General features: G+C 41.3%; 1 protein-coding gene across 1 annotated transcript in view; it reads right to left on the bottom strand.

The window, feature by feature from the left end:
• Nucleotides 1–13,038, bottom strand: part of eys (EGF-like photoreceptor maintenance factor) — a gene marked incomplete at its 5' end in the record, with an annotated part of 444,052 nt that overhangs the window by 119,407 nt on the left and 311,607 nt on the right. The window contains 1 exon segment of the mRNA XM_082972800.1: nucleotides 3,584–3,734. Coding sequence (XP_082828926.1) covers nucleotides 3,584–3,734 — 151 coding nt within the window.

The following is a 13,038-nucleotide window of genomic DNA, read 5'->3' as shown; positions in this document are numbered from 1 at the left end:
ATATCGACATAACCTCAAAGGCCGCTCAGCAAGGAAGAAGCCACTGCTCCAAAAAAAGCCAGGCTATGGTTTGCAACTGCACATGGGGACAAAGATTGTACTTTTTGGAGAAATATCCTCTGGTCTGATGAAACAAAAATAGAACTGTTTGGCCATAATGACCATCGTAATGTTTGGAGGAAAAAGGGGGATGCTTGCAAGCCGAAAAACACCATCCCAACCGTGAAGCACGGGGGTGGCAGCATCATGTTGTGGGGGTGCTTTGCTGCAGGAGGGACTGGTGTACTTCACAAAATAGATGGCATCATTAGGCAGGAAAATTATGTGGATATATTGAAGCAACATCTCAAGATCAGTCAGGAAGTTAAAGCTTGGTCGCAAACGGGTCTTCCAAATGGACAATGACCCCAAGCATACTTCCAAGTTGTGGCAAAATGGCTTAAGGACAACAACGTCAAGGTATTGGAGTGGCCATCACAAAGCCCTGACCTCAATTCTATAAACAAATATGTAGGCAGAACTGAAAAAGCGTGTGCGAGCAAGGAGGCCTACAAACCTGACTCAGTTACACCAGCTCGGTCAGGAGGAATGGGCCAAAATTCACCCAAATTAATGTGGGAAGCTTGTGGAAGGCTAACTGAAACGTTTTACCTAAGCTAAACAATTTACAGGCAATGCTACTGTTACGTTCGTCGTAAAGATTAGACCAAGATGCAGCGTGGTAGGCGAACATTTTACTTGATTAAAATGAACACCGACAAAAATACAAAAACGAACGTAAATGTAAGTCGCTCTGGATAAGAGCTAAATGACGTAAATGTAATGTAAATGTAAAGTTCTGCAGGCTATACAGCAGCTATACAAAATCAAGATCCCACAAACTAAGGTAGACAAAAGGATGCCTAATTATGATCCCCAATCAGAGACAACGATAGACAGCTGCCTCTGATTGGGAACCATACCCGGCCAACGAAGAAATAGAAAAACTAGAATGCCCACCCAAATCACACCCTGACCAAACCAAATATAGAAATAAAAAGGCTCTCTAAGGTCAGGGCGTGACAGCTAGCAAATACTAATTGAGTGTATGTAAACTTCTGACCCACTGGGAATGTGATGAAAGAAATAAAATATGAAATAAATCCTTCTCTCTACTATTATTCTGACATTTCACATTCTTAAAATAAACTGGTGATCCTAACTGACCTAAAACAGGGAATTTTTACTAGGATTAAATGTCAGGAATTGTGAAAAACTTAGTTTAAATCTGTTTGGCTAAGGTGTATGTGAATTGTATATATATTTTATTGCAAGCAAAAAAAATAAAAAATATGACACAAAAATAACTTAATGTGCATAAGGACATTTTTCTGATATAATTATTTTCTTACTTTCAGTCCACGAGAACCTAATTTTATATTTTCAATAGTAAACTGACAGTGCATCACACATAGTACCCTGTTCCTTATGAATTACCATATGATGTACTTTCATCATTTCTAGAATTTATATGTTTTATTTAAATTTGAGAGAGAGAGATGGAGTGAGGAAAAGAGAGAGATAGAGAGTAAGTTTTGTGAGTGTAATGCTTACTGTTTATTTCACTTTTGTTTATTGTCTATTTCACTTGTTTTGGCAATAAAAACATATATGTTTCCCATGCCAATAAAGCCCTTCGAATTAAATAGAAGAAAAAAATGAAAGCAACATGTGAATAGGAAGAGTAGGTCAACTCAGACAAAAGACTGAACAGATGTCCGTTTGATATCCCTCCCTCCCTCCCTCCCTCCCCTCCCTCCCTCCCTCCCTCCCAGTCAGAAGAGTTAAGGCTTTCAAATGCACAGATTTCCCAGTACTTAGGTGTGTTTTATACGCATAGGGGGCAATAGCATATCAAGCATGTTTGATCATGTATTTGGAGTGTGCACCAACAATGTTCAAATGGTGTTCCATGAAAGCAGTTTGAGGTCAGCCACTTAGTGCAATGTTCAACAATGTCATCTTTTAAAAAACATACTTGAATCAATTGCCATGAGCAAAACATTAACAGCAAAGCTTAAAAACAATATTTTTCATAACTAAAGCCCCCATTCAATGAAATAAGTCATTTTAAAGAGCCAAATCACTACACCTCCTCCTCTACCCATTTACGTCCAGGTAATAATATTATTGTCAAACAAAGCAAAATTATTATTATTATAAAAATGTAATTTGATCCAAGATCGGCAAGGTCACTCCAGGGACAAAAAAGAAATAGTTCAATGTAAAAATGAAGAAAGAAAGCTAGACAACAGACAGTTGTGCTGATGAATCACACAGATACAGAGCTTTGATGCACTAACAGTCTTCGATGCAAATGCAATATGCTAGCTCAAAGTGACTGCCACTGTAGACTAGGCAGACCACATGTTTTTTAAACCCTTCCTGTTATTTTGTTGTAAAATGGTGCAAAAACACTTTTGGAGTCATTTATTAAAGGCTTGAGAGAGAGATGGAGAGAGATAGAGAGAGAGATGGGTAGAGAGAGAGAGAGAGATGGAGAGAGATAGAGAGAGAGATGGGTAGAGAGAGAGGAAGAGAGAAGGAAGGAGACGGGGGAAGAGAAAACAGTGCTGACTCAAACTTGAATAAAATAAAATGCCAATATGCTTCACTACTGTGGTGCTTTCACTGCTGTAGATTCCCAGGTGATCTGAGATGACTGATCCTGACTCTGTTGTTATTGCTGGTATTATTACATCTTTTCATGACTGAAGTTTCTCTAGCCAGTGTTCTCAACACAACCATACTGTCTCATACTCTGCTGCTGCTGCTGCTGCTGATCAGCTACTGTACACTAACAAACTGAGCCTGCGATCACACACACTCACACACACACACACACGCTCCCAGATCGTTTCAATATTGAAAGGACACTTCATTTGAAGCCATGTTTTTGTTCTTGTCTTTTCTTTGTGATTACTGTACATAAATGAAAAATGACATGAAGGAGAAAAATATAACAAATCAAAGCTAAGTGAAGGTATGATGCTGGGGAATAGGATGAGGTAAGATACAGTGGGGAATAGGATGAGGTAAGATACAGTGGGGAAAATGATGAGGTAAGATACAGTGGGGAAAATTATGAGGTAAGATACAGTGGGGAAAATGATGAGGTAAGATACAGTGGGGAATAGGATGAGGTAAGATACAGTAGGGAATAGGATGAGGTAAGATACAGTAGGGAATAGGATGAGGTAAAATACAATGGGGAATAGGATGAGGTAAGATACAGTTAGAGATTGTGACTCTAGCTGCACCAAGGTCATCGGTTCAATTCCCGCAGCGATCATCACATACTGTACGAAAAATGTATGACTTACTGTCCTGTAAGTCGCTTTGGTAAAATAGTCTGCTAAGTGGCATAGGTATATGAAGTCAAAGAGTCTGGTCAGTGAAAGGCCTGCTATCTGGACCACACATGGCCTCTCTGGTCATGGGTTCTAAAACCGCCCTGCAACCTTCCATTCTTCCCACATTTGTCTTCCTTCTTTAACTGACCTCTGTATCTATCCAAAAAAGAAATAAAATAAGCACTTCTCACCGTATTCTGATGGATGTCAGCCTGTTAGTGTTGATGGTTTGGCCTGCGTCTGCATTCAACACCTGGACACCACTACATCCCAGTTTTACCACAGGGATCCCATCCTGGAGGAACACGTGGAGTAACCGATCTCCTAAATTCTCTTCCCGAGCTGAAAAGAGCAGCGATAATACGATCAGTTCAAAAATAATTTCAAAAGTGGCCTATTTTGGTTTGGATTTAGTGGCCTATATTTGGGTAGTCTATTCAGGCTATTCTTAAACAATTCTCATCTTCTCAAAGAAATCTCTGACTTTCCTTCAACTACCAATTTGATGGAGATACAATACGTGAATAGTAATCGTTCGGAATTTCATTTAAAACCCCTTCCATCCTTTCAGCACCCACAATGTATTTCTATAAACAGAAAAATTATGTTGGATTGAATGAAAATAACAAATCAATTTTCCAGTAAGTTAAAATCTGAATTTCTTTCACAGCAGTACCTGACATGCAAGCTATTGAAAAGAGATGCATTATTTGTATCTTAAAAGAACGAGTCAATATTTCTGAATATTGTACTGATATCCAGACACACTTTCTTTTTGGTCTTTTTATCACCAGAGAGACCAACTGGGCTTCAAACCAACCTCAAGGGACCAACTGGCTTAATCTGCCTCTGGGAAACCAACCCTGATGGCCCAACTGGGCTTAATCTGACTCTGGGAAACCAACCCTGAGGGCCCAACTGGGCTTAATCTGACTCTGGGAAACCAACCCAGAGGGACCAACTGGGCTTCATCTGCCTCTGGGAAACCAAGCCCGAGGCCAGGGTTCCCCAGTTGGTGGCTCGTGGGTTATTTTATTTGGCCCCTCAAGTTTTCTGAGCCAAAATTGTTAGGGACATACAAGACTGTAAAAACAAGAGCAAATTAGCTCCAAGTTATTTTAATTTTGGAAACCTGTTACAAAGTATTCCCACGCATGATAGAGACACACAGGCCATCATCCCGGAGTCGCCTATTCACTAATGACGTTGAGACTGGTGTTTTGTGGGTACTATTTAATGAAGCTGCCAGTTGATGACTTGTGAGGCGTCTGTTTCTCAAACTAGATGCTCTAATGTACTTGTCCTTTTGCTCAGTTGTGCCCCGAGGCCTCCCACTACTCTTTCTATTATGGTTAGAGACAGTTTGCGCTGTTCTGCGAAGGGAGAAGTCAACAGCGATGTACGAGATTTCAGTTTCTTGGCAATTTCTCGCATGGAATAGCCTTCATTTCTCAGAACAAGAATAGACTGACGAGTTTCGGAAGAAAGCTCTTTTCAGCTGTGCTAACATAATTGCAAAAGGGTTTCTAATGATCAATTAGCCTTTTAAAATGATACACTTGGATTAGCTAACACAACGTGCCATTGGAACACAGGAGTGATGGTTGCTGATAATGGGCCTCTGTACGCCTATGTAGATATTCCATAAAAAATCAGCCGTTTCCAGCTACAACAGTCATTTACAACATTAACAATGTCTACATTGTATTTCTGATCAATTTGATGTTATTTTAATGGAACAAACATGTGCTTTTCTTTCAAAAACAAGGACATTTCTAAGTGACCCCAAACTTCTGAACGGTAGTGTATACTTTACACAATCGAGATGCTAAAAACATCTTTGGAGCGCCAAACAAAGATGTCATGTAGAAATACACAAGACACGTAGTTTTAAGCTGTATGGCTGTGCCCTCCCAAGCATGTGGCTGATTAGCCATCACTGTGTGACAGTACACACTGTGTCTTAACTAATGGCTGTCTATGTACTCTCCCCATTAGAATGACCCATGAATACATTGAAGAAATTGGTATACGCATGAGAGGTCTTCGGGAGCATAATAGCTCGATTAATTGCCTATTATTTTCAATTCTATCGTACTGAAACACCAAGTACGACAATGTATAAGTCTGCATATGCACCATATATAAATGAGGTATACTCCAGAGTATATGCAGATCAGAAAAAGGATCAAATGATCTAGGGTTCATTAATGTATATGAATAAAAGAGAACGAAAAGTACTCTGTGATGAGGAAAGCCATGTTGAAAGGGAGGCTGAGGCATGATGTCTATGAGGAAAGGGAGCTATGTGCATGCCTAAGCCTGCATTTAGACAGGAAGCAGCACAATTCAGATTTTTTTTGTTCACACTAATTTGTCTTTTGACCAATCAGATCAGATCGTTTCACATCAGATTCCTTTCAGAGCTGATCTGATTGGTCAAAAGATCAACTAGTGAAAAAAAATATAGAATTGTGCTGCCTGTCTAAACACAGACAAGTAGTCTGGCCCCTGTATGTCGTTAGGATTAAATTACGTCTGACAGATACAAGTCCACACATGATACAGAGGGGAGAATCTATTGTCAGCATGTGAACACAACAGCAGCTATGACTGACTGATCAGACGTTACGAGCCATGGTCATCTGGAAACTTGTGACTGAGTGGCACATAATGCATGTTTCAACTGGACAGCATGTTTCAACTGGAGGATGTTTCAACTGGACAGCATGTTTCAACTGGACAGCATGTTTCAACTGGAGGATGTTTCAACTGGACAGCCTGTTTCAACTTGACAGCATGTTTGAACGGAGGATGTTTCAACTGGAGGACGTTTCAACTGGACAGCATGTTTCAACTGGACAGCATGTTTCAACTGGACAGCATGTTTAAACTGGACAGCATGTTTCAACTGAGGATGTTTCAACTGGACAGCATGTTTCAACTGGACAGCATGTTTCAACTGGACAGCATGTTTCAACTGGACAGCATGTTTCAACTGGAGGATGTTTCAACTGGACAGCATGTTTCAACGGAGGATGTTTCAACTGGAGGATGTTTCAACTGGACAGCATGTTTCAACTGAGGATGTTTCAACTGGACAGCATGTTTCAACTGGACAGCATGTTTCAACTGGAGGATGTTTCAACTGGAGGATGTTTCAACTGGACAGCATGTTTCAACTGGACAGGATGTTTCAACTGGACAGCATGTTTCAACTGGAGTATGTTTCAACTGGAGGATGTTTCAACTGGAGGATGTTTCAACTGGACAGCATGTTTCAACTGGACAGCAAGTTTCAACTGGAGGATGTTTCAACTGGACAGTATGTTTCAACTGGAGGATGTTTCAACTGGAGGATGTTTCAACTGGACAGCATGTTTCAACTGGACAGCATGTTTCAACTGGACAGCATGTTTCAACTGGACAGGATGTTTCAACTGGAGGATGTTTCAATTGGAGGATGTTTCAACTGGACAGCATGTTTCAACTGGACAGCATGTTTCAACTGGACAGCATGTTTCAACTTGAGGATGTTTCAACTGGACAGCATGTTTCAACTGGACAGCATGTTTCAACTTGACAGCATGTTTCAACGGAGGATGTTTCAACTGGAGGATGTTTCAACTGGACAGCATGTTTCAACTGGAGGATGTTTCAACTGGACAGTATGTTTCAACTGGAGGATGTTTCAACTGGAGGATGTTTCAACTGGAGGATGTTTCAACTGGAGGATGTTTCAACTGGACAGCATGTTTCAACTGGACAGCATGTTTCAACTGGACAGGATGTTTCAACTGGACAGCATGTTTCAACTGGAGTATGTTTCAACTGGAGTATGTTTCAATTGGACAGCATGTTTCAACTGGACAGCATGTTTCAACTGGACAGCATGTTTCAACTAGACAGTATGTTTCAACTGGAGGATGTTTCAACTGGAGGATGTTTCAACTGGACAGCATGTTTCAACTGGACAGGATGTTTCAACTGGACAGCATGTTTCAACTGGAGGATGTTTCAACTGGAGGATGTTTCAACTGGAGGATGTTTCAACTGGACAGCATGTTTCAACTGGACAGCATGTTTCAACTGGACAGCATGTTTCAACTGGACAGTATGTTTCAACTGGAGGATGTTTCAACTGGAGGATGTTTCAAATGGAGGATGTTTCAACTGGACAGTATGTTTCAACTGGAGGATGTTTCAACTGGAGGATGTTTCAACTGGACAGCATGTTTCAACTGGAGGATGTTTCAACTGGACAGCATGTTTCAACTGGAGGATGTTTCAACTGGACAGCATGTTTCAACTGGACAGCATGTTTCAACTGGACAGGATGTTTCAACTGGACAGCATGTTTCAACTGGAGTATGTTTCAACTGGAGTATGTTTCAACTGGACAGCATGTTTCAACTGGACAGCATGTTTCAACTGGACAGCCTGTTTCAACTGGAGGATGTTTCAACTGGACAGGATGTTTCAACGGAGGATGTTTCAACTGGAGGATGTTTCAACTGGACAGCATGTTTCAACTGAGGATGTTTCAACTGGACAGCATGTTTCAACTGGACAGTATGTTTCAACTGGAGGATGTTTCAACTGGAGGATGTTTCAACTGGACAGCATGTTTCAACTGGACAGGATGTTTCAACTGGACAGCATGTTTCAACTGGAGTATGTTTCAACTGGAGGATGTTTCAACTGGAGGATGTTTCAACTGGACAGCATGTTTCAACTGGACAGCAAGTTTCAACTGGAGGATGTTTCAACTGGACAGCATGTTTCAACTGGACAGCATGTTTCAACTGGACAGGATGTTTCAACTGGACAGCATGTTTCAACTGGAGTATGTTTCAACTGGAGTATGTTTCAACTGGACAGCATGTTTCAACTGGACAGCATGTTTCAACTGGACAGCCTGTTTCAACTGGAGGATGTTTCAACTGGACAGGATGTTTCAACGGAGGATGTTTCAACTGGAGGATGTTTCAACTGGACAGCATGTTTCAACTGAGGATGTTTCAACTGGACAGCATGTTTCAACTGGACAGTATGTTTCAACTGGAGGATGTTTCAACTGGAGGATGTTTCAACTGGACAGCATGTTTCAACTGGACAGGATGTTTCAACTGGACAGCATGTTTCAACTGGAGTATGTTTCAACTGGAGGATGTTTCAACTGGAGGATGTTTCAACTGGACAGCATGTTTCAACTGGACAGCAAGTTTCAACTGGAGGATGTTTCAACTGGACAGTATGTTTCAACTGGAGGATGTTTCAACTGGACAGCATGTTTCAACTGGACAGGATGTTTCAACTGGACAGGATGTTTCAACTGGAGGATGTTTCAACTGGACAGCATGTTTCAACTGGACAGCATGTTTCAACTGGACAGCATGTTTCAACTGGACAGCATGTTTCAACTTGAGGATGTTTCAACTGGACAGCATGTTTCAACTGGACAGCATGTTTCAACTTGACAGCATGTTTCAACGGAGGATGTTTCAACTGGAGGATGTTTCAACTGGACAGCATGTTTCAACTGGAGGATGTTTCAACTGGACAGTATGTTTCAACTGGAGGATGTTTCAACTGGAGGATGTTTCAACTGGAGGATGTTTCAACTGGAGGATGTTTCAACTGGACAGCATGTTTGAACTGGACAGCATGTTTCAACTGGACAGGATGTTTCAACTGGACAGCATGTTTCAACTGGAGTATGTTTCAACTGGAGTATGTTTCAATTGGACAGCATGTTTCAACTGGACAGCATGTTTCAACTAGACAGTATGTTTCAACTGGAGGATGTTTCAACTGGAGGATGTTTCAACTGGACAGCATGTTTCAACTGGACAGGATGTTTCAACTGGACAGCATGTTTCAACTGGAGGATGTTTCAACTGGAGGATGTTTCAACTGGAGGATGTTTCAACTGGACAGCATGTTTCAACTGGACAGCATGTTTCAACTGGACAGCATGTTTCAACTGGACAGTATGTTTCAACTGGAGGATGTTTCAACTGGAGGATGTTTCAACTGGAGGATGTTTCAACTGGACAGTATGTTTCAACTGGAGGATGTTTCAACTGGACAGCATGTTTCAACTGGAGGATGTTTCAACTGGACAGCATGTTTCAACTGGAGGATGTTTCAACTGGACAGCATGTTTCAACTGGACAGCATGTTTCAACTGGACAGGATGTTTCAACTGGACAGCATGTTTCAACTGGAGTATGTTTCAACTGGAGTATGTTTCAACTGGACAGCATGTTTCAACTGGACAGCATGTTTCAACTGGACAGCATGTTTCAACTGGACAGCATGTTTCAACTGGAGGATGTTTCAACTGGAGGGTGTTTCAACTGGACAGCATGTTTCAACTGGACAGGATGTTTCAACTGGACAGGATGTTTCAACTGGAAAGCATGTTTCAACTGGAGGATGTTTCAACTGGAGGATGTTTCAACTGGACAGCATGTTTCAACTGGACAGCATGTTTCAACTGGACAGCATGTTTCAACTGGACAGTATGTTTCAACTGGAGGATGTTTCAACTGGAGGATGTTTCAACTGGAGGATGTTTCAACTGGACAGCATGTTTCAACTGGAGGATGTTTCAACTGGACAGCATGTTTCAACTGGAGGATGTTTCAACTGGACAGCATGTTTCAACTGGACAGCATGTTTCAACTGGACAGGATGTTTCAACTGGACAGCATGTTTCAACTGGAGTATGTTTCAACTGGAGTATGTTTCAACTGGACAGCATGTTTCAACTGGACAGCATGTTTCAACTGGACAGCATGTGTCAACTGGACAGCATGTTTCAACTGGAGGATGTTTCAACTGGAGGGTGTTTCAACTGGACAGCATGTTTCAACTGGACAGGATGTTTCAACTGGACAGGATGTTTCAACTGGAAAGCATGTTTCAACTGGAGGATGTTTCAACTGGAGGATGTTTCAACTGGACAGCATGTTTCAACTGGACATCATGTTTCAACTGGACAGTATGTTTCAACTGGAGGATGTTTCAACTGGAGGATGTTTCAACTGGACAGTATGTTTCAACTGGAGGATGTTTCAACTGGAGGATGTTTCAACTGGACAGCATGTTTCAACTGGAGGATGTTTCAACTGGACAGCATGTTTCAACTGGAGGATGTTTCAACTGGAGGATGTTTCAACTAGACAGCATGTTTCAACTGGACAGCATGTTTCAACTGGACAGGATGTTTCAACTGGACAGCATGTTTCAACTGGAGTATGTTTCAACTGGAGTATGTTTCAACTGGACAGCATGTTTCAACTGGACAGCATGTTTCAACTGGACAGCATGTTTCAACTGGAGGATGTTTCAACTGGAGGGTGTTTCAACTGGACAGCATGTTTCAACTGGACAGGATGTTTCAACTGGACAGGATGTTTCAACTGGAAAGCATGTTTCAACTGGAGGATGTTTCAACTGGAGGATGTTTCAACTGGACAGCATGTTTCAACTGGACAGCATGTTTCAACTGGACAGCATGTTTCAACTGGACAGTATGTTTCAACTGGAGGATGTTTCAACTGGAGGATGTTTCAACTGGAGGATGTTTCAACTGGACAGCATGTTTCAACTGGAGGATGTTTCAACTGGACAGCATGTTTCAACTGGAGGATGTTTCAACTGGACAGCATGTTTCAACTGGACAGCATGTTTCAACTGGACAGGATGTTTCAACTGGACAGCATGTTTCAACTGGAGTATGTTTCAACTGGAGTATGTTTCAACTGGACAGCATGTTTCAACTGGACAGCATGTTTCAACTGGACAGCATGTTTCAACTGGACAGCATGTTTCAACTGGAGGATGTTTCAACTGGAGGGTGTTTCAACTGGACAGCATGTTTCAACTGGACAGGATGTTTCAACTGGACAGGATGTTTCAACTGGAAAGCATGTTTCAACTGGAGGATGTTTCAACTGGAGGATGTTTCAACTGGACAGCATGTTTCAACTGGACATCATGTTTCAACTGGACAGTATGTTTCAACTGGAGGATGTTTCAACTGGAGGATGTTTCAACTGGACAGTATGTTTCAACTGGAGGATGTTTCAACTGGAGGATGTTTCAACTGGACAGCATGTTTCAACTGGAGGATGTTTCAACTGGACAGCATGTTTCAACTGGAGGATGTTTCAACTGGAGGATGTTTCAACTAGACAGCATGTTTCAACTGGATGATGTTTTGACTTGAGTGAAGCAAGTAGTTGTGCTTTTCTTGTAAGTGATGTTACTTGGGTGGTAGTTTATTTACATGAATGAGCATATCTTCATTTAATCTGAGAAAAAAAGTAAGTTATGTCAATGTTATGATTCACGATTTAGATGCACTATTGTAAAGTGGTTGTTCCACTGGATATTATAGGTGAATGCACCAATTTGTAAGTCGCTCTGGATAAGAGCGTCTGCTAAATGTCTAAATGATTCTATTATGACGTATGTTCAGTTCACGCAAAGTGCTGCCAAACTTGGGAGGATTGCAGGGGAACTTCAAGGGAAGTGCAAGGGAACTTCATGGGAAGTGCAAGGGAACATCAAGGGAACTTCAAGGGAACTTCAAGGGAACTTCATGGGAAGTGCAAGGGAACATCAAGGGAAAATAAATGATCTGAATCGTTCTATCAAACGTTACAATAGGGAGAATAAGACACTTCATTGATTCATTTTCCTTGCAGTCCACGGAAATGTGTCTTCTACTTTGATTCCAACCCACCCGAAATAAGCACAAACACTCACAGACTGGAGTGGCTGGAGCAGGAGGGTTATATTCAGTCCTGGACTAAAAGGCTATTATTTATTTCAGTAGAGATTCTAGGTAGAGTTTTTTTAGTCCAGGCCTAGTCTTAATCTGTGTCCAGGAAATCAACCCCTGTCCTAGAGTATATTCTTGTGTGTAAAACATTTACACCAATTGAATTCTGTGGCCCCACTAAGAATAAGATTCACATCTTCTATAACATCATAAGTAACAGCTGTCTCATTTAGCCTAGTGCCAGAATGAAACTGTATCCTGGCCAGTTCAATGATAGAGCCCCTCTCAGTACAGAAACCAAATGAATGCCAGTACTTCAGAGGACCATTGTGTTCATTTGTTCTGCTGTGGGTTCCCTTTCCATTAAACAACAAAAGAGAGAGGGGGAGAACGCACCATCACACAGACTAAAATTGGCGCAGCTATTTAAAACTCCCTTCCTTTCTAATTCCAGAGACAACTGTCTTCTATTGTGCTGTGATACACGTGGGGAAGATTTACGCTGCTTGACGCTCCTATGATAGATGTTTATGTTGGGCCTTCAGCCTTTCAATAGGATAGATGTTTATGTTGGTCCTTCAGCCTTTCTATAGGATAGATGTTTATGTTGGCCCTTCAGTCTTTCTATAGGATAGATGTTTATGTTGGTCCTTCAGTCTTTCTATAGGATAGATGTTTATGTTGACCCCTTCAGTCTTTCTATAGGATAGATGTTTATGTTGACCCTTCAGTCTTTCTATAGGATATATGTTTATGTTGACCCCTTCAGTCATTCAATAGGATAGATGTTTATGTTGACCCCTTCAGTCTTTCTATAGGATAGATGTTTATGTTGACCCTTCAGTCTTT

Source organism: Salmo salar, chromosome 01 (assembly GCF_965601325.2).
Source record: "Salmo salar chromosome 01, fSalSal1, whole genome shotgun sequence".
NCBI classification, from domain to species: Eukaryota; Metazoa; Chordata; class Actinopteri; order Salmoniformes; family Salmonidae; genus Salmo; species Salmo salar.
Note: the sequence above shows the minus strand (reverse complement) of the source record. Positions and strands in the feature narration are given on the sequence as shown.